The sequence below is a fragment of the Piliocolobus tephrosceles genome, chromosome 7 (assembly GCF_002776525.5).
Source record: "Piliocolobus tephrosceles isolate RC106 chromosome 7, ASM277652v3, whole genome shotgun sequence".
Taxonomy (NCBI): Eukaryota; Metazoa; Chordata; class Mammalia; order Primates; family Cercopithecidae; genus Piliocolobus; species Piliocolobus tephrosceles.
This window is the reverse complement of record NC_045440.1, coordinates 103,884,444-103,907,162: the sequence shown is the minus strand read 5'-3', so window position 1 is coordinate 103,907,162 and position 22,719 is coordinate 103,884,444. Positions and strand designations below refer to the sequence as shown.

Below are 22,719 nucleotides of genomic sequence, written 5' to 3'. Positions count from 1 at the left end.
GATGTCCTTCAGTAGGTGAACAGTAAACTGTAATACATACAATGAATGGTATATTATGCAGTCCTAAAGAGAAGCTATGAAGCCGTGAAAAGATACAGGAAACATAATACATATTATGAGAGAAAGAAGCCAATCTGAAACAGCTACATACTGTATGATTTCCGTTATATGACATTCTGGAAAAGGCAAAATGATAGAGACAATAAAAATATCAGGGGTTGGGTAAAAGGAGGGATGCATAGGCAGAGCCCAGAAGATTTTTAGGGCAGTGAATCTAATCTGCGTGATACTGTAATGATGAATACATGTCATTACTCATTTGTCTAAACCCATAGAATGTGTAACACCAAGAATGAACCCTAATGTAAACTATGGACTCTGGGTGATAATGATGTGTTAATGTAGGATCATGAGTCATAACAGATGTACCCTCTGGTGGTGGCAGAGTGGGGGATATGGGAAATCTGCTCAGTGTTGCTGTGAACCCAAAACTGGTCTAAAAAATAAAGACCATTTTAAAAAAGATAAATAATAAAAGATATGCTGACAGCTCAGTTGTGATACTAGTAATGCAGTTTTTTTTTTTTTTTTTTTGCAGAATTGTGCTTTTGAAGAAATCAGAATGTTATTCTCAATTTTTTGGTGATTATTTAAATTTTCCCCATTTTTATATGGTTTCTTTTAAAATGTTTCACTTTATTCTTTTCCTAATTTATATTAGAATGGCAATATATGTTTAACACTTGTATTTTTATACATTTATGGGTTTTTAATGTTCTGAAATGTTGATTTTTACTTCAAATGTGTTGAATATTTAACTTGTTAAAACATTCCAGGCTGGGCACAGTGGCTCACACCTGTAGTCCTAGCACTTTGGGAGGTTAAGGCAGGAGGATCACTTGAGCCCAGGAGTTTGAGGCCAGCCTGGGCAGCATAGTGAGACACCATCTGTTTAAAAAAAAAAAATCTGAATTAAAAAAAAAAAAACCAGCATTAATGCTAATGTTCCATGTTATGTAAAATAAGTGTGAAATACACAAACTATTGTTTTGCTTTCATATTGCTATTGCATTTCTTTCTTTTTTTTTCATTTCTGAGTAGATCTTTAAAATTTGTTTTTAATTAAAAAAAAATTCTTATTTCTAAAAATTTTTGTGGATACATAAATAGGTGTATATCATATTGCATTTCTATCTAATATGTACCTGCTTATGGGAAGAGTCAACAAATGTTTTTTATTTCTAAATACTCCTATTTCTCGTACATTAAAAGATGTTCAAGAAGTAGTCATGTGAACATGATTTCTTTTTAAATGTGATACCAATTTTATTGGTACCCCATTTTTGTCATACATTTTTAGTTTAGTTATAGTTTTTGGGTACCTTCAGTGAATGCCTTCATTTTCTTTTCTTTTTTTTTTTTTTGAGACGGAGTCTGGCTCTGTCACCCAGGCTGGAGTGCAGTAGCGTGATCTCAGCTCACTGCAAGCTCCACCCTCCTGGGTTCACGCCATTCTCCTGCCTCAGCCTCCCGAGTAGCTGGGACTACAGGCGCCCGCCACCATACCGGGCTAATTTTTTGTAGTTTTAGTAGAGACGGGGTTTCACCATGTTAGCCAGGGTGGTCTCGATCTCCTGACCTCGTGATCCACCCGCCTCAGCCTCCCAAAGTGCTGGGCCACCGCGCCCTGCCAATTCCTTCATTTTCATTGTCATTATATAGGCATTTATATTGACTTCCAGACTCCACTGAAAGACTTGTTTGAATGCATATTTTGTGTTTGGACCATACATTCACTTAACAGAAAAGATACAGGTTGAGCACTTAGTGTGTAATAGGTAATGCGAAATACTGTGGATAGTGCGGAACAAGACAAACTCATGCGCTCAAAGTTTACTTTCAAACTGGGGAGATGTGTACATCATGATTAAGCACATAAATAAGAAAATTATAGATTGTAATGAGAACACGAACAAAGTAAGCAGGGTGATGTGAGAAGTAACGTGGGGAGAAATAGGTGACATTTGAGCTGAGACCTGAATGATTCTCCATCCAGGGGAAGTACATTCCAGCAGAAAGAAAAGTAAGTGCACCCCTTGGGCAGGAAGGAGCTTCAGGGAATGTAAAGGAGGCAAGTCACGGGTAGAGTACAGAAAACAAGAAAGGGGAATGGTTAAAGATGAATTTGGAGAGGTAGGCAGGAACAAAATTATCAGTGCTTTGTAGCCTTATAGTTTATCCTTTATTAAGGATTTTGGCTGTTGCTTTAAATGCATTGGACTGCCATTGACATATTTCAGGTAAGGAAATGGTTTGTGTTTTTGGAAGATTTTTTTTTTTCCTGTATTGAGAACGGATTGTAGAGAGGCAAAAGTGGAAATGGAGAATAGCTAAGGTAGAAGGCCATGCTTGGGCCGTGGGAGCTACTAAAAGTACTTTTAGTGTGGAAGTGATGTTCACAAAGCATGGGATGAAAAAATGAGTATGGTAGCTTCGTGCGATTGACTGGAGTAGGGGGTGACAGAAGAGAGAAAGAGACTGAGAGACTAGTTAGGAAGACATTGGAAAACTTCATGTATAAAATTGTTTATTAGGGCACAAATTAAGAGTGAAGGCAGTGTCAATAAAATGGAAAAAGAATTTGCAAGACAATGAAAGAACTGACAGGGCTTTGTGTCTGATTCAGTGTCAGGAGAAAAGAAAGCATCAAGGATTTGAAGACAGGGTTTCTAGGGAGATATTGTTACCCTTGGCAGAGAATTTTGGAGCAGTGTCTTTGGAGTATATGTATGGAGTACTGGTTTTATTTTATTTTATTCTATTTTTTGAGACAAGGTCTTACTCTGTTCCCCAGGCTAGAGTGCTGTGGCATGATCACAGCTCACTGCAGCCTCAAGCTCCCAGGCTTAAGCCATTTGAATTAGTCTGTTTTCACACTGCTCTAAATAACTTATAAACAAAAGAAGTTCAATTGACTAACAGTTCCTCATGGCTGGAGAGGCCTGGGGAAACTTAGAATCCCTGAGGAAGGTAAAAGGTAAGCAAGGCACATCTTATATGACAACAGGAGAGAGAGAGAAAATGCCACTTTTAAAACCATCAGATCTCATGAGCACTCCCTCAGTATCATGAAAACAGCATGGGGGAAACCGCCCCCATGATCCAGTCACCTACCAGCAGGTCCCTCCCTTGACATGTGGGGATTACAATTTGAGGTGAGATTTGGGTGGGGACATAGAGCCAAACCATATCGTTCTGCCCCTGGCCCCTCCCAAATATGTCCTTTTCACATTTCAAACCAATCATGCCTTCCCAATAGTCCCCCAAAGTCTTAGTTCATTCCAGCATTAACCTAAAGTCCAAGTCCAAAGTCTGATCTGAGACAAGGCAAGTCTTTTCCACCTATGAGTCTGTAAAATCAAAAGCAAGTTAGTTACTTCCAAGATACAATGGGGGCACAGGCATTGGGTAGATGCTCCCATTCCAAATGGGAGAAATTGGCCAAAACAAACGGGCCTCAGGCCCTATGCAAGTCTGAAACCCAGCCACACAGTCATTAAATCTTAAACTCCAAAATCTCCTTTAACTCCATGTCTCACACCCAGGGTACGTTGATGCAAATGGTGTGCTCCCACGACCTTGGGCAGCTTTGCCCCTGTGGCTCTGCAGGGTACAGCCCCTGCGGTGCTTTCATGGGCTGGCCTTGAATGCCTGTTGCTTTTCCAGACACACGGTGCAAGCTGTCATTAGATCTACTTTTCTGTGGTCTGGAGGACAGTGGCCCTCTTCTCATAGTTCCACTAGGCAGTGCCCCAGTGGGGACTCTATCCCCACATTTCCCTTCCACACTGCCCTAGCAGAGGTTCTCTATAAGGGTTCTGCCCCTGCAGCAGACTTCCGTCTGGACATCCAGGCATTTCCATATGTCCTCTGAAATCTAGATGGTGGTTCCCAAAGCTCAACTCTTCTCTTCTGCACACCTGCAGGCCCAACACCACATGGAAGCTGCCAAGGCTTGGGGCCCGCACCCTCAGAAGCAGTGGTCTGAGCTGTAGTCTGGCCCCTTTTAGCTGTGGCTGGAGCTTGAGTAGCCGGGACGCTGGACACCATATTCTGAGACTGCAGAGAGCAGCAGGGGCCTGATCCCAGCCCACAAAACCATTTTTCCCTCCTAGGCCTTCTGGCCTGTGATCGAAGGGGCTGCCATGAAGATCTCTGATGTGTGGCAAAATTTTTCCCATTTTCTTGACTATTAACATTCTGTTCCTTGTTGCTTAGGCAAATTTTCGCAGCATGCTTGAGTTTCTCCCCAGAAAATGGGGTTTTCTTTTCTACCAGTCAGGCTGCAAATTTCCAGACTTTTATGCTCTGCTTCCCTTTTAAGCATAAATTCCAATTGCAGATTATCTCTTTGTGAACACATTTGTACACTCAGAAAAATCCAGGCCCCATCTTTAATGCTTTGCTGCTTAGAAATTTCTTCTGCCAGATACCCTAAATCATCTCTCTCAAGTTCAAAGTTCCACAGATCTCTAGGGCAGGGGCAAAGTGCCACCGGTCTTTTTATTAAAGCATAGCATGAGTGACCTTTACTCCAGTTCCCAATAATAAGTTCCTCATCTCTTTCCTTTTTTTTTTTTTTTTTTTTTTTTTTGAGACGGAGTCTCGCTCTGTCGCCCGGGCTAGAGTGCAGTGGCGGGATCTCAGCTCACTGCAAGCTCTGCCTCCCGGGTTTACGCCATTCTCCTGCCTCAGCCTCCCGAGTAGCTGGGACTACAGGCGCCCGCCACCTCGCCCGGCTAGTTTTTTGTATTTTTTAGTAGAGACGGGGTTTCACCATGTTAGCCAGGATGGTCTCGATCTCCTGACCTCGTGATCCGCCCGTCTCGGCCTCCCAAAGTGCTGGGATTACAGGCTTGAGCCACCGCGCCCGGCCCCTCATCTCTTTCTGAGACCACCTCAGCCTTGATTTCATTGTCCATATCAGTATCAGCATTTTGGTTAAAATCATTCAGCAAGTCTCTACGAAGTTCCAGGCTTTCCCATATCTTCTGAGCCCCCCAAACTGTTCCAACCTTTGCCTGTTACCCAGTTCCAAAGTCACTTCCATTTTTTCAGGTTATTTTTATGGCAGCGCCCCAATCCTGGTACTAATTCTCTATATTAGTCTGTTTTCACACTGCTATAAAGATACTACTTGAGGCCGGGCACGGTGGCTCATGCCTGTAATCCCAGCACTTTGGGAGGCCAAGGCGGGTGGATCACAAGGTCAGGAGATTGAGACCATCCTGGCTAACACGGTGAAACCCTGTCTGTACTAAAAAATACAAAAAATTAGCCGGGTATGGTGGCGGGCACCTGTAGTCCCAGCTTCTTGGGAGGCTGAGGCAGGAGAATGGTGTGAACCCGCGAACTAGAGCTTGCAGTGAGCCGAGATTGCGCCACAGCCCTCCAGCCTGGGCGACAGAGCAAGACTCTGTCTCAAAAAAAAAAAAAAAAAAAAAAAAGACACTACTTGAGGCTGGGTAATTTATAAACAAAAGGTTTAATTGACGCATGGTTCCACATGGTTGGGGAGGCTTCAAGAAACTTAGAATCATGGCGGAAGGTTATGGAGAAGCAAGGAGCGTCTTACGTGGCAGCAAGAGAGAGTGTGTGGGGGAAACTGTCAATTTTAAAACCATCTGATTTGTTAGCCCTCCCTCACTATCATGAGAACAGCATGGGAGAAACCACCCCTATGCTCCATTCACCTCCCACCAGGTCCCTCCCTTGACATGTGGGGACTACAATTTAAAATGAGATTTGAGTGAGGACACAAAGCCAAATCATATCACCATCCTCCCACCTCAGTCTCCCGAGTAGCTGGGACTACAGGTGTGTGTCACCACACCCAACTAATATACACACACACACACACACACATATATATGTGTGTGTGTGTGTGTGTGTGTGTGTATATTTTAAGAGACAGGGTCTCACTATGTTGCCCAGGCTTGTCTCGAATGCCTGGGCTGAAGCAGTTCTCCCACCTCTGCCTCCCAAAGTGCTGGGATTACAGGCCATGAGTCAGCACACCCAGCCTCTGGAGTGCTGGTTTTAGATATGATATTAAAGCTTTGGCAAAATATCCATTTGGGACTTTGATCTGCCCTATGTACGTACTCCTGTGCCAGTGTACAATATTGTTATTATCTCCTTGGGCTTCTCTGTTCACTCTGTGAAGAGCACCAAACTCTACAAGTTGCCCTGACCCCGTTCAAGGCAGAGATGTTTTTACTTGTTGTTACCAAGATGTGGAAATCATTTTACTTAACTCAAAGTGAGCTTATTTTGAGGGGAACTTTTACTAAGAAACTAATAAAAAAATGTATGGCATCTTATATTTGTATATTTCATTATAGTTTTCAAAGTTCTGTACAAAAATATTGTGAAGTAGGTAAGACAGATATTATCCCAGTTTTGCAAATGAGGAAACTGGGACTCTTAGAGTTGGACTACTCAAGAGAGCACCTTAGAAAATGGCAGAGTTAGGACCTAAGATGCAAACCTTTTGATTGGTGTGTAGTACTTAGTGCTTATCCTGAAAAAAAATTCTTGATAAATTCACAGATCATAGATCTCTTGATTCAAGTCTGGAAGTCTGCCTTCGCTGTTTATCATTTAAGATCACTTGATTGTTTTTCCTAGCTTCAGCCTTGTCTGGAGTGAAAGGCAAGTTGTACTTGGAGGTTAGCAGAATCCTGACACTGAGATTTGATCCAATGCTCAGTTCTTTCTAGATGTTGATTATAGTCTTTTCTCCAGTTGCTAGGCCTCTCCCCAACTTTATACTTATGTTCATTGTTCTTGCTTCTGTATGTCTTGGTCCCATGGATGGGTAAGGGATTTTTCTTTCCTGGTGGAAGTGGAAGTGATCGCTTTGAGCCTTAGATGGACCAGAAGCTGGCCGAAGAGAGTTAGGGATGGTGGTACAGGCAGATTTCTTCCTGCTAGGGGTAGCCAAAAGGAGGATAAGGGAGAGATTGAGAGACATAAATGAGAAATATTTCCTAAAGTGTAAGGGAATAGAAAAGGTAGTTGTGGGTCAAGATCTGGGCGGTGGAGTTAAGTTCTAAGTGTGCAAAGTCCAACTAAGTGATGGAAGTGATGTGGAGATAAAGGTCTTTGACATTAAAAACTCTGGGGTTAATCTTTAAATGATTTCAGTTACACTGCCGAAACCATCCAATAAAATATAATTAAAAACAAAAATTTGGGCCAGAGAGACATGGTATGAAAGGACACTATTTGAATAAAATATTTAGATGTATTTGGAATAGATTTTTTTTGGTAGTTGTCACTGAAGAAGACATGCAAAAATATTAGTGGTAAATTTAATAGCTACCGTAAACCTGAAAGTTTGCCTTTAATTTGTTTTTGTGTGTTTTTTCTTATACTTCTCTACAGCTTAAGATATAACATTTTATATTATAGTTAATTTACCCAAATCCAAAGCTTGTCAGTCCTGAGAGTGTAATTTGTTTTATTTATTTAAAAACAGGAAACTTACTCTCTTATTGTTTGAAGACTGTGAAGCCGTTATCTTCTGATAGCATTTTAAAGAACAATTTTTAAATCATAATTATCTTTGCTTAACACTGTAGTTCTCTTGAGTACAAGGACAAAAGTTTAAAGTAGCAGTTGTTCAGACTTTTAAAAACGAGTTCTTAACAGCTTTATATTGTGTCCTGCTCCTATCTACAAGTCATTTAGAAAATTGTTTTTTGAGGTAAAGAAATTTACCATATTATTTCCAGTTTCCTTAGTATTTGTTATAGAACAAATGGCAAAATATTAAATGGTTTTGAGATTGAGAATAAGAATTAGAAGGAAATAAGGTTTGTATTAACAGTTGCTAACACTAGGAATTAGTTTTAATTGACAGTGTTTAAACAAACAAAGCCTGTTTATTAAAGACATTTTCTAGAAAGCAGCAAATCTGGAAGAGCTATGTAGCTATTAAAACTTAAGATCCATAGTCTTTGACCATTCTTTCCCATGTTAGTCACAATGGGCAGGTCTCTGGTCTCTGGGCAGTTTGCGAAAATAGCTCCATGGGAAACTGATACAGGAACTTGTCATCCTCTATTCCCATTTCTAAAAGATTGTCCAGAATGCTCTGAGTACACACATGTAAACTGAGCTAACTCACAGATTCACCATTTTAATAGGAGAGGCTGTGTGGAGGGGCCAGGGCTCAGTCAGAAAGAGAATTGCTATAATTCATTGTCTTCTGCTTGAAATTATTACTCTGCTGAAGAAGTTATCAGGACTGGTGATTGAGCTCTGCTGTAGAATATTGGTGTCTTCCACTTCCTGCGCCACCCCTTCCTAATTGGCAGCATGAAGAAGGCACTAGCCAAAAGTTACAACTTCTGCCTATAATCCTTTATTTATTTCTATCCTCATAAACTAGGCTAGAAAACCTGGGGGGCAGCGAATCTCTGTTTTTCTTTCGTGAATCTGGAGCCATTTCTAAGCATGTACTTCCTACTTTCTTTTCAAAAAAGACTCCTTCCCAAAATAGGTTACCCCCAGTCCAGAGCAGGGACAGCAGGAAGAGAGCCACAGATTCCCTTTAAAGCCACAGACACTGCTCAACTCCCTTAGATATAAGACTATTTATTCCTTTTCTACCAAAGGTCTCAGCATTAAATCAACATTTCCAGTGGAGAGAAAAGAAATACATCTAATACCACACATATGAGTCATTCTACTGTTCATCAGTTGTTTCACGTCTGTTCTAGAAACATGCCATTTAAAAAATACAGTTTGACTAAGCCATCTCTTTAGTCCACTGTCCAGTTGTCTTTTGTTGTATATCCTTATTTACGAGGGCCCCTGAAGGTTGGAGTGAGTGAGGTGGGATGTGGGTGAAATAAGGATACGTAAGGAATTCTGAATTTTAAGGGTTTACCTAGGCCATAAATGTATATATGGTAAATGTAGGCTAGAGTGATTTGCATAGCTTCACACACAGCAGACCCCACCTTAACACAGCAGACCCCACCTTAAAGAAGTCTACTAGATCCTCCAGGGTTTTATAGTGTAGGGAGGAGGGCCCTTGTCCACCTACTGTCGTTAGGTGTGTTTTGTGTGAAGAATGCAGTACATGCTTGTACCCATCTAGCACATAATCTAGAGCATGGAAAGGAACAAATTACAATAGAATTGTGAAAAATAAACTATTATGTTGAAGATGATGTACAGTCATGCATTGCTTAATGACAGGCACATACATTCTGAGAAATGCACCATTAGATTATTTCACTGTTGTGTAAACATTGCAGAGTGTACTTACTACCCAAACCTAGATAGAAGAGCCTACTGCACACCCAGGCCATGTGGTATGGCCTGTTGTTCCTAGGCTACAGCTCGATACAGCATGTTACTGTACTGACTACTGTAGGCAGTTTTAACACTGTGGTGAATATTTGTGTATCTAAACATAGAAAAGTTATAGTAAGAATACTGTATTCTAATCTTATGGGACCACCTTCATATATGCAGTCCATCGTTGACCAAAATGTTGTTATGTAGTGCACGACTGCATTTTGTATTTCGACAGTGAATCATGAATAGGACTCGAACCTGTGGGGATAAGGGGTAACGTGTAAAGTAGCAAAGTTACAGCCTTTCTGGTTGCAGTGTCCTTATTTGTAAAATAATGAGATTGAGTTAAATGATGTTGGATAGCCTTCCAGCTCTAAGAATTTTGTGGAAATACAGTCTTGTATAGCATGGGCATGAAGTAGGCTATGTCCTCTAGACTTGTGTAGGAACCTAAGGATACTCTGATGTTCACATAACAGTGAAAGCACCTGACAGTGCTATTCTCAGAACATATCCCCATCATTAAGTGACACATGGCTACTACAGTTAAGCTGCTTCTAAGAATACAGTCTCATACCTTCAAACTTATTTAGGGTGAAGTCTGATTTACATTTTGTAGACTATTTAGAAAATAAGGAATATTTTGCAAAAGCCACAATTCTTATATTTTGAAACAACACAATAAATGAATAAGTTAGAATGCCATTTAAGCAGCACTTTATGTAAAGTCTGCTAAGGTGAGTTTAATGAGGTTTAGATTTCTGAATAGGCCTGGAATCATATTTTTGCTATTAATTTTCTTGATAAAGTATCCCAACTTCAGATTTTCACAAATTCACAGTTAGTGAGAATTATGGTAAATAACTTGAAATGGAACAGTGAAACTTCAGAGGTACGGTCTTCTCACCTTATGCCATACTAGATGCTGTTGAACTTGAAGCCTACACAGGCCACAAGGTGGCACCCTTAGGCCATATAAATAAAGTGCTGTTGCAACTAGAGAAAACCGTTCTAAAGAATCAAATAACTTTATTATGTAATGATAGACAATAAACTGGAAGCCTCCTGAGGAGGAAGTCCCTTGCTAAGAATTTTAAACATGGTAAAATTACATAGTAAAGATTTTGGAAAATACTAAGATACTAGAATGTGAAATAAAATGTCCAAAATGACCAGCATTCCTTTTGTGAACAATTAATTTTGATTTGTCTTAAGCCAGTACCTTTTCTAAAAGTTGAATTGTAACTAAACTTTAATAATGCAAACAAATAATAGTTAAGCAATATAAATATTGCCAGAAATATATCAGAAATCCTTGTTTGGTGTTTTTTGATTTCCTGAAGGAGAAAGAAAAATTTAGGTGTTTTCTTGTTATCCCAGTCAGTAAGAAGTACTTGAGAATAATGAACCTAAGAATTTAGTCACCTGTGAAGTAGAAGATTTTTCCAAAAATATTTTATTGTTATTTTTCCATACTTTAAAAAGTTACTTTGTATGAGATGATTAAAAAGAGTTCATTTGGCTTATGTGTGCTAGAATATTTTCTGTAAAGTAAAAGACATTTCCAAGTATTGTTTCTACAATTTAAAAAGAAGTTCACTTTGAATGAAATGATTGTAAAGAGTTATATGGAATGTATATGCTAGACTAATGTTCTTCCTTATGTTTGATGAAGACATTTGCTAAGCTAATTCATTACACAAAAAATCTTATGAAACAAACTTAGTGACTTTTTTTTTTTTTTTTACTCATGAAATGGTTATAATAATAGTATGCATGTACCTTGTTAGGGTTTCTATGAGGATTAAATGAGCTATTACAGGAAAAACACTTAGAACTATGCCTGCAGTGTAACTTAATAAATGTAGAATACTGTGTATCTCAAATGTTGCCAAGTAATTATTTGCATAGTCATACCAGACATAACAAACAAGAAATTCTTTTTTCCCTTTTCGTTAAGCTTAATTCCAGAAGAACATCCAAGTAATATCTGATTAACCGAGTTTTAATTATTATATGAACTTAACACAATGAACTGGCCTTTTTTGTTTTTTGTAGAGACAGGGTCTTACATTGTTGCCCAGGCTGGTCTCGAACTCCTGGGCTCAAGCAATCCTCTCACCTTGGCCTCCCAAAGTGCTGGGATTATAGGTATAAGCCACTGCACCTGGCTAGTGACCTGTCTTTCAGTATCATTCTGTAATTCACATACTTCAAATTAACCTCACTTTTACTGCATTAATAGTTTTAATTATGAAGTTACTAATAGCTTTATATTAAAGACATCACGAAGTTAATTTTAGACACAGCCACATTAGACTAAAATGTTGGAAATACCACAAAATGTGTGTTTTCTACAAAGTTGGATATAAAATAAAAATGTGTGTTTGTGGTAGATCCATATCTGCCTAAAATTGCTCCAAAAAATTGCTAAAAATTGGAACTTCTGTTATTATTGAGCCTTGGAAATAAAATTCAGAAGATTCTGCTTATAAACTTCCTTCCAATGTTCTTCATAGTACTGGGATATCCTGAAAGGATAGTGTTCTTAGTTCCTTCTTTTATTTACTTCCTGCAGAAAGAGAGCAACTCTTTTCCTAAGAATCCAAATAAATATTCACATATTTTATCTTTATTTAGGACAGATCACTAAAAGGTTAAAAACTGGGGTCCTAGCCGTATGATCAGTGAGAATTTACTTCCTAGGCCCTTGTAATACAATTTTCTAAAAAATAGAGAAATAAGGAACTTAAATCCAGCCTGGTTTAGGATGAACCGTAAACCAGAATCTTAGAAGTTTTGCAGTGAGCAAAGAAAGCATTGCATCAAGATTGCCATCACAGTAAAACTGTTCACCGGTCAGAGACTGGTTCCACAGCCATACATTAGACAGCTTTCATCTGCATCACAAAATTCTGTTTACATTTTGATTAGCCAAAAATGTCAATGAATTTATGTGATAGGAAAAATATAGGACAAATTCTCTTTTAATGTGCTAAGGAATTCAATAAAATTACGGTACATACCCAGAATATAGTCATCCCTTAGTATCCATGGGGATGGGTTTCAGGACCTCATGCAGTTACCAAATTCACAGATGCTCACATCCCTGGTACAGAATGATATAGTATTTGTATATAACCTATGCACATCTTTCCATATACTTCAGATCATCTCTAGGTTACTTATAATACCTATTACAATGTAAATGCTACAGAAGTAGTTGTTACACTGTATTGTTTAGGAAATAAGAAAGTGTGCATACGTGTTCAGTACAGACGCAATTTTTTTCCCTGAATATTTTTGATTCATGGTTGGTTGAATCATGAATTTGATTTGATTGTGTGCAGCTTTTAGTTTCTTCTCTTTTTTCATATTTATTTCCTAAAAATTTTTACAACGCACTACAGAACTAGTCATAAGAAAAAAATATTACTTTAAAATCCTGTGACAATGAACTTAATTGAGTGTACATTCAGGAAAGAATTATTGGATTTCCCTATGTCTAGACTTCAAGAAAAATTAATGTACCAGGCATTGCAGTCAGCCAGTATATATAGACAAACCAGACCCATTTCTTGGTTTCTAGAAACATATTCTGGCAGGAATTTTAGGACACTTGTAAACAAGCAACAAAGTTTTACATGAACTGTTTTCTCCTGATTATCTTGACAACTTACAGTGGCTGCAGGGCACATTGAAAATATATAAACTAAATATGAAGCCTCACCCTGCCACTTAAAGCAGTATGGCCCTAGACTCAATGCCTGTGGGCCTTAGGAATTAAGATCACTCTGTTAGAGAAATAGTTACTGTTTAAATAGCTGCTGAAGATAAGCAGACTGAAGAAATATATTGTTAATGTTTTGGGAAGGATTTAAAATTGTTGAAATTCTTACGTGCTTACAGCTAAATTTCTTTTCAACATGGCTTTTTTCCTTGCCCAGTATCTTTGGATTTTTGCAGAGCTCAGATTTTAAGAACAGTAATTTTAAAGTACTAGCAGTTAGGATTTAATGACTTCACTGGAAATTTTTGTTTTATAGTTCTCTGAGATTGTATTTTGAAACAACTGCATCCTCGTAAAAGGATAAGAATAACCAAGTGATAAAATCTAGATTGGGGGTTTTATTTACTGTGGATCATTCATTTTTTCAGTTTTAGTACTTTTCTTTGACATTAGAAAATGGCAAAGGCAATAAGATCTGATAGACTGTCTTTCCAGCTATGTCGTTTTTTTTCCTTGCGTTTTGCTGAAATGTCTGTTGCTTTGATCTCTGACCAAAATTGCTTGTGTAGGCATAATGTAGTCAGTCCATTTGAAGCAAGAATGTGGTACTTAGTCCTGCCTTTCCAAATGGCCTTTCAAAATGAAAAATCAATCTATTATGTATTCTTGTTGATATTGGATACTTAGTTATTATAAGTATGAATCGAACATATTTTCTCCATTAGTTGTTAAGCATTAAGAATACTATTATATCTTAAAGTTTTACAGATTGACCTAAGATTGTGGATCCAGAATTTGAGATATAAAAGAAAATTAGGCGTGACTTTTCATCAAATCAGTGAATCACAAGCTTCCATCAAAATCTTTTTATTGTTGTTTGGGTTGGGACAAGCGAGCTGGTTGATGTAAGAAGCTCTTGTTGCCGAGATCTAAGTGACTGCGTCACGTGAAGAAAGGATAAATGACTCCATCTTCATCGAGTCTCTCAGGCTGTGCCACAGAGCGCAGAGTGAGGAGTTTTAAGTGTCAGGCTGCACCAGCCTTCTAAAACCTGACTCCCAAAGTTCTGCTTTTAACAATGCCAGCTAGTCTGCCTCTGAACCAGTCATTGGACATTGTTCCTCATGGACACTGTTCCTTGGGAACCAGGGCGCTGGTCAGCAACCAGTGTGCTTTCTGGGGCGTGGTTATTCCCATATTGACTGTTCTTGCACTAGACTACGTGGTTTTTCCTCTGCCAGGAACCAGTTGTTTTATTTTTCTTTCCTGGAGGTCTTCACTCCCCACTAGATGTCACCCCATTATCAGAAGCTGCTCTATTCCCAGGGGATCAGTGCTGTATGCAAGCTTGCTTCTGTACAGCTGAGGACGGTCTCCCCAGAGCTGTGCTAGCCTGAAAAGGATAATAACTTATTTTTGAGTGCTAAGTCATACAGCTAGTAAGTAGCTGAGCTGGGGTTCAAACCCAGGCAGTCCAGCTCCATATACATTCTGGGTGGAGTAATCAAGTTCTTTTAACAGCATCTGACAAGAAAATTGTCTCTCTGTGGTACACTCGTAAGAGTAGTGCCTTTCAGGAGAGTCAGACTATCACATGTCTCTCCCCCCTACTTTTTCCACCTCTACAAGCAGGCTTCATTATGTTTACTTAGGTTTCACATCCATTCACAGGGGCACAGACTCAGTCCTCAGTGAATCTTGAAAGATTACTGGTTCATTATTGACACTTCAATTAGTGCCTCTAATTCTGTTTGTAGAATGGTTTTTATTAAACACTCCCTTTGGTAAATGCCAGTATATCCACCTGTGACCTTGCAAATGCTTGGTCCTACAGGTTCTTCCATAAATAACCTGACACTGAGACACATGACTCCAAAGATGACCTTACATTCTTCTTGAATGGGCAAAATAGACACCATCATGCTCAACAGTCTTTTAAGCCTTCATACAGCTCACTAGTTGTTCTCCTGACCATTTATCCTAGAGAAATGAAGATTTACAGCCACATACAAACAAATGTTTGTAGAAATTTTAACAATGGCCAAAAACTGGAAACACCAGATGTCCTTCAGTAGATGGACTGTTACATTGTGGTACACCCATGCCACGGAATACTGTTCAGCAATAAAAAATGGACAAACTCTGGATACACACAGCTACCCTGGATGAATCTCCGGAGAGTTATACTGGGTGAAAAAGGCCAATCCCAAAAGGTTCCTGTATGTGCTGTATGGCTCCATTTACACAACATTGACAGAATTAAAGAAATGGAAGACTAAGTTGTCGTTTCTAGGTGTTGAGGAGAGATTGGAATGGGAGGGAAGCAGGAATAGCTATAAAAGGGCAACATATGAGAGATGGTTTGTGGTGATGGAAATGTTCTGTATCTTGACTATATCAATGTCAGTATCCTGGTCGCAATGTTGTAATATAGTTTTGGAAGATGTTACCATTGGGGAAACTGGGTAAAGGGTGCACAGGATCACTCTGTGTTATTTCTTACAATTGCATATGAATTTATAATTATCTCAAAAAGTTTAATTTAAAAAAGTCTTTACTCCTCTTCACTCATTTGACAGTCGTTAAATATGTGCTCTGATTTGTATTCACTTTATGACTTCTTAGGTCAGCTGTTAATAGAGTCTAGTGAGTAAGGTCTAATTGAGATCTTGGAAGTTTTCTTGGCAGGTTTCTAGTAATTTAGTCTAATGAATTTGTGTAATATTAATATGAAATCACACAAATCTGTCATTTGTTCAAGTGTATTTTCTTATGGGGCATTGTAATATCCATAGAAAATGGCAGACTGGGTACGGTGGCTCACGCCTGTAATCCCAGCATTTTGGGAGGCCAAGGTGGGTGGATCCTGAGGTCAGGAGTCCAAGACCCGCCTAGCCAACATGGCAAAACCTCATCTCTACTAAAAATACAAAAATTACCCAGGCATGACGGCACATGCCTGTAGTCCCAGCTACTGGGGAGGCTAAGGCAGGATAATCACTTGAACGCGGGAGACCTCCGCAGGTGAGTTGAGATTGCACCACTGCACTCCAGCATAAGCGACAGAGCGAGACTCTGTCTCAAAAAGAAAAAACAAAAAGAAAAAGAAAATTACAGAAGCATTGTCTTTCTTGTGGATTTAAGAGAACATTAGGATTATTGGGGGGCATAACCATATGAACTATAATTCTATCTCTAGATAAAAAACAAAAGTTATTCTTTTTCCATAACGTGAGCTCTACCACATCCAGAATAACCCACTTGCACCATTTTAATTAACATTGAAAATTGAAACCAAATCATACATTAGAGACAGGCTCTAGTTGTTAAAGACCCAGCTCTAGCTGTCAGAACAAGAGAGGGAAAATATTAGGCTTTGGGTGAATACGTAATATTTGTTTAAGGAAATCAAGTTAAGTGGCTCCGTGATAGGAAGTTTATCTAAATTGATACTGTAGTATCACAAAAAAAGTAGGAAATGAGGAGCGTAGATGTTTTGTGTATTATCATGTCTTCGTGAAATTTGCTGACGCTCGTGTGGGACTGGTCCTCACGTACAGTTTGTCAGCCATTGTCATCAGTTCCAGCTTAGCACCGATAGCCTTTATGATACAGTCTGACTTACATATTGTAAATGGAGCTCCGTAAAATACCATTAATTGTTTCCCTATATAAATTTGTTCATGGGGATTCGATAACGATGAGCATGGATGACCAGTAAAAAGTTAACCTGTGTTTCACCCTGACCAGGAATTTGGGATTTGGACTTGATAGCATGGTATCTGGCACGTTTCAGGCATACGGTGAATGTTTGTTTCATGAACTAATATTGCTATTTTTGTGGGCCTTACTGCCTGCCCATGGCCCTGCTTCCACGGTCCCTCCAGAGAAGAGTTGAGCGGGTAGACAGGGTGCCCTTGTAGTCTCTCTCAGTGCAGAGGGGTGTAAGCCTGGGTGGGGCAGCACCACAGTTAAGGGGGAGCAGGGTCAGGCTATGTAAAGAAGATTGCAGATAGATTTGGGCTAGGTTTTCTTTCACACTGAAAGGACAGGGAAGGGAACAGATTTAAAGAGATTTAAGTATCAGCATTCAAGGTAGATTAGAAATATTTTTTCTTAAATGTATCCTGTTTGGTTTAAATATAAGTATTGGCTTTTTAAACTTTCATTTTTTTTCCCATTATGAATAGTATTTTATTTATAAAAATGCTTTTGTGAACTAATCTGGGATCTAGCCTCCATTTATAATGTGAAAAATATGCATTCTGAATTCCAAGTAATGACTGAGAGAGAATTTTTGGAGCCCAATTTGTTCTTTCCTGATGACACATAATTTGATTCTTATTCTTTTATCTTTCTGTCTTGCTTTCTTGTTTGTGGGCCACAGAGCAGCTTCTATTAAGCCCTTCTTTGCTTCCTTTTCACTACTTTGTTACTTGTCATGTATTTTTCTGACCTCACCTACAGATTTTCTAGAGAATTTCTACAGGCTCAGTAACCTGTCTGTATTTAATAGAACAGTGAGTTCTTTTTCTCACCACACTTCTGTTATAACTGAATTTTCTATTTCCTGTAGATGCTTGCCAGCACATTACAGAATATTTTTGTTGAACCTTCTTGAGAATTCAGAGAAACTGCTGAGTGACCACTGAACGAAAGATCTAATCTTTAGACTTACATGAGTATTTACTGCTGTGGACTTCCTCACAAGATGTGAAACCTTCAGTGAACTGCTTTAGGGCAGATTCGGTTCTGTGATCAAGATGAAAAATATCTATCATTGGGCTTATTAAATGTGGGATTAGGTTTAGCAGTTGCTCAGGGACACAGAGAAACTGACAAAATACACACTTATTCTCACCTGAAAAATAGACACAGAGACTTGTATTTCTTGCTGAGCCAACATTGAGAAGAATCCTAGTCTGCAAACCACAAGAATTCTTACTGTGTTTGAATCAAAAACACCAAGTAGATTTAAAAAATTATTCTTAAAAATTTAACCAAAACACATTACCTTTTGAAAAGTACTTCATATGTGGCATTTCATTTTTAAAAAGGTTTATGATAGCTTTTCCATTTTTATGATTCAATACTGTGCAAGCTCGTCCAACCTGCAGGCCAGAACAGCTTTGAATGTAGCCCAACACAAATTCATAAACTTTTAAAAAACATTCTGATTTTTTTTTGCAATTTTTTAAAGCTTATCAGATATCATTATGTGTTTTATGTGTAGCCCAAGACAATTTTTCTTTCAGTGTGACGCAGGGAAGCCAAAATGTTGGACACCCTTGCTGTAAGGGAAAATATTTAGATTACCCTCACAAAAGAATTCCTGACTCTTTTATTGAGTAAATTCTTCTCATTGAGTTTTTCTGTTTGTTGGTTTGGTTTGGTTTGGTTTGTTTTTTTGAGACAGGGTCTCACTCTGATGCCCAGGCTGGAGTGCCGTGGCTCAATCTCAGCTCATCGTAACCTCAGTCTCCCAGGCTCAAGTGATCCTCTCGCCTCAGCGTCCCGAACAGGTGGGACGAAAGATGCGCGCCACCGTGCCTGGCTAATTTTTAAATATTTTATAGAGACAGGGTCTCTCGCTATGTTACCCAGGCTGGTTTTGAACTCCTGGGCTTCAAGCTATCCTCCTGTCTTGGCCTTCCAAAGTGCTGGGATTACAGGTATGAGCCACTGTGCCCAGCCAGATTTTTAAAAAGTCATCATATGTATCATAATCTGAAGTTTATTTTAATCTCTGTATTCTTTAATCATAAACATATATTTTTTTCTTATTTGAAATTATTCTTAACAGCCCCTTTTCACTCTTCATTTCATATCCAGTGAGTCATTAAGTTGCGCTAATTCCGTCTTCTCTATTCCTCTCCAATGTGTCCCCTTCTGCCTGCCACTGCCTTAGGTCAGGTTTTTCATTTCTTGCCTAGATAGCTGCAATGACCTAATGATTGATCTCCCTGCCTCCAGTCTTTTTCTCTACAATCTAACCCCTCCATATTACCATCCAAGTAATCTTTCTGAAAGACAATAAGGCCGTGCCATTTCTTTGACTTAAAATCCTTCAATGGGCTGGACTCATTGAAATAGTAGTCCCAGCTATTTAGGAGGCTGATGTGGGAGGATTGCTTGAACCGAGGAGTTTGAGGCTGCAGTGAGCCATGATTGTACCACCGCACTCCAGCCTGGGTGGCAGAGCGAGAACCTGTCTCAATTTAAAACAAAAAATCCTTCAGTGGCTCCTCACTGAAATTCAGGTATAAAAAAAACCTTACTGTGGAGTTAGTAAGATTAAATTAAATTCATGAAAACCTCCTAGTTGGCACCTGGCTCAGAACGAGTCTCAATATATGTTAATGCCCACTTTTCCCACAGAGAGCCTGTGGTAGCAGCAGAGCCCTTGTGTAAGGCAGCCCCAGATTTTGGGACAATGGCTCTGCTGAGAAGCCAAGTTGAAATAAATAGGGGGAGCAGTCTCACCAAACTCAGCAGCCAGGCTTCCCTGAATCCCCTTGAGGTTAGGCACAAGAATAGATGGGTCTAGCATCCAGTTCCGTCAGTGTTTCAGAAAGAGACTTTACCTGATCAGCTGTATAAGCCAAGTCCATGTGTGACTAAGCTTTTGTAACCTAAGAATTAAAAAGCCATCTCTAGAAAAGCATTGGTGTCTGCCTTTCTGTTTTCTTGTTTGTTTTCTTGTCAATTTTGTAGCGAAGTTTCTTTTGATAGGCTTTAACTCTTTCTTAAATGAACCTAGGGGAAGAAAGAGAGACCTGGTGGTATGCACTTTGGTAGAGCAGAATGTCCTGAGAGTTCAGGTGCACCAGGCAGGTGCTGAACTCTCACCTGAGTTCAGGTGCACCAGTGGGGCCGGGAAACATCCGTGAAAGAGATGTGGGCAAACTGGTGAGCTGGATGAGTCCCAGAGATGCAGTTCACATCGGACCTGGTTGAGATTGCTGCTTTGTCCTGACTTGGTATTCCCAGACAGCCTTACTTTTTTTCCCCTCGTCTCTCAGTCTTTGGACAGTGGGAATTTGGCACAGTCACATATTGAGATAACCACAGAGCACAGCAGAATAAGATCAATACTGTAAAAAGAAGCATAATCTGAATTGATTTCGTGCTCTGATTTTTAAATTCAGTTTGTTACTTTCCTTAGCCCTTCTCTTAAAATTTGTGCTATAGGCCAGGCACGGTGGCTCACACCTGTAGTCCCAGCACTTTTTCTAGGCTGAGGCGGGCAGATCATGAGATTAGGAGTTCAAGACCAGCCTGGCCAACATGGTAAAACCCTATCTCTACTAAAAATACAAAAAATTAGCCAGGCATGGTGGCAAGCGCCTGTAATTCCAGCTACTTGGGAGGCAGAGGCAGGAGAATCGCTTGAACCCAGGAGGTAGAGGTTGTAATGAGCTGAGATCACGCCACTGCACTCCAGCCTGGGCAACAGAGCAAGATACCATCTCAAAAAAAAAAAAAAAAAAATTGTGCTATAAACATAACATTCTACAGGTCTTTGTTGAGTATAACTTCTTTTCATGCAAGTAGTTTTAGTTACCATGTAGAATATCTCAAATACAAGAAGAAGCAAATATATCAAAGAGAATCAGTTTGTTTAAATAAGAATGTCTACCAGCAGTAGCGTTTATATATGGGTAGTTCTTTGATGTTTAAACATCATGTTATCTATGTGTTCTGACAACGTAATACTTAAATCTAAGCTGTTATATCTTGCTTAACTTTAAAAAATCTCTTAATCTTTTTACATGATGAAAAGCAAAATAGAGCTTTACAGTAATTGAATTAGAATTTTAATCCAGCAGATATGAAGAAAATAAAATGTTTTAATGGAAAATAAAATATAATTGATAACTTTGTTGTTGTTTCTGTTTGGTTAAGTAATTTATTTATTTGAGGCAGGACGCCAAAAAGGATGAAAAATCGTGCTTTTCTAAATGACTCCTTTGCCTTGATTTCATTTGTCTTCATGGCATCTCACTCACCTATCTCTTTACAGGCGTGTTCCATCCACCACATCAGAACAATGTCGTATGTTTTTGTAAATGATTCTTCTCAGACTAACGTGCCCTTGCTACAAGCCTGTATTGATGGGGACTTTAATTATTCCAAGCGGCTTTTGGAAAGTGGCTTTGACCCAAATATTCGTGACAGCAGGGGCAGAACAGGCCTTCACCTTGCAGCAGCTCGAGGAAATGTAGACATCTGCCAGTTACTGCATAAATTCGGTGCTGATCTTCTGGCCACAGATTATCAAGGAAACACGGCTCTTCACCTCTGTGGCCATGTGGATACTATCCAGTTTTTGGTTTCCAATGGACTCAAAATTGATATTTGGTAAGTTCTCTATGGTTTTAGAAGTCTAGTCATTTCTTCCCATTAGTCTCTCAACTGATAGTCTTATCTTGGGTCTTTGGATTTTGTTTTCTCAATCAGTTGAAATAAGTTCAGAAAGGCAGTGAAGACAGTGTAATTCTGTTAGGCAAGTGAGGGAATGAGGGACTGACCTCCAGGTTTTTGCTGAAGCAGCATATTTTTTTCTATGAAAATAGTGGGTAGTTTCTGCTACTAATTAATTATGTAGTGTTACAACAAGGGAAGAAGAAGAAAAGAACATTTGTTGAAAATCTATGAGCTGGACCCTGTTTACTTGTTAGCTCATTTAGTCCTCAGAATGAAGAGCTCTCACGATAGGTGTTTTCTTCATTTTACAGATTTGATAATTAAGACAAAAAAGGATTGGACAAAGTTCACACAGTTTATAGAGGATTTGAAAAGGTCACAGTTTATAAGGGACAGAGCTGGAATTTGAACCTAGTTCCGCTGACTCTAACGCTTATGTGCCTTCTGTCATGTAATGCACCATGTGAGCTTCATAATCTCCCTGGAGTCCAAGATCCTTTTTAAACTGAACAATTTGAGGAAGTTATGGGGCTTTTTGTTTGTTTTGGTGATACTCTGCCTTTTCAGTGGGAACGATGTCACGTCACCTGTAAAACTGAGCTTGACCTTTAAATTACAGTTACACACTGCCCTAATTTATTGATGCTATAATGCCCCTAAATCTGAATAAGACAGTAAATGTTTCTGTTTCTGCAGGACACAATGGGGTAGGAATTGACTGCAGGATTTAATGTGGTTCCCTCCTATTATTAGCGTTAAATAGCTGCGTGAACCACAGCAGCTTATTTGACATTTTTTTCTTAGACGTTAAAAAAAAAGTACTCGTCTCATAAAATGTAAATATCAAATAAGAATGTGTTTAGAACTAGATTTATCCACTTTTTTTGACTATATGTTCTCTTTTTCCTTTTCCCTGGAAGTAAAAAAAACAAAAAACAAAAAACAAGGGTTAATTCAAAATTCAGCTCCACTGGATGTTTGGCTCAGCTCTGGGTTTTACTTTTGAGTTAATTGGACCCATCCTTTTTTTTTTTTTCCCCCTGGTGATTTGTTTATTCTTCATAAACACTTTCTATAGTACAATTCAGAAAAAAAATGGAGGCACACAGCTATAATGTCCACCACAATCTGCTGTTGAGGAGACATTCAGTGTGAGGATGGGGCTGGAGGTGGGGGATGTGTTTGGG

At 39.1% G+C, this 22,719-nt stretch overlaps 1 protein-coding gene across 1 annotated transcript in view; it reads left to right on the top strand.

Moving 5' to 3' along the window:
• ANKRD46 (ankyrin repeat domain 46) overlaps positions 1-22,719 on the top strand; it is a 42,763-nt gene that overhangs the window by 12,297 nt on the left and 7,747 nt on the right. Inside the window, exon 2 of the mRNA XM_023184001.1 lies at positions 21,129-21,466. Within this exon, the coding sequence (XP_023039769.1) occupies positions 21,156-21,466 (311 nt within the window). The 5' untranslated portion in view covers positions 21,129-21,155. The remainder of the gene's footprint in view (positions 1-21,128; positions 21,467-22,719) is intronic.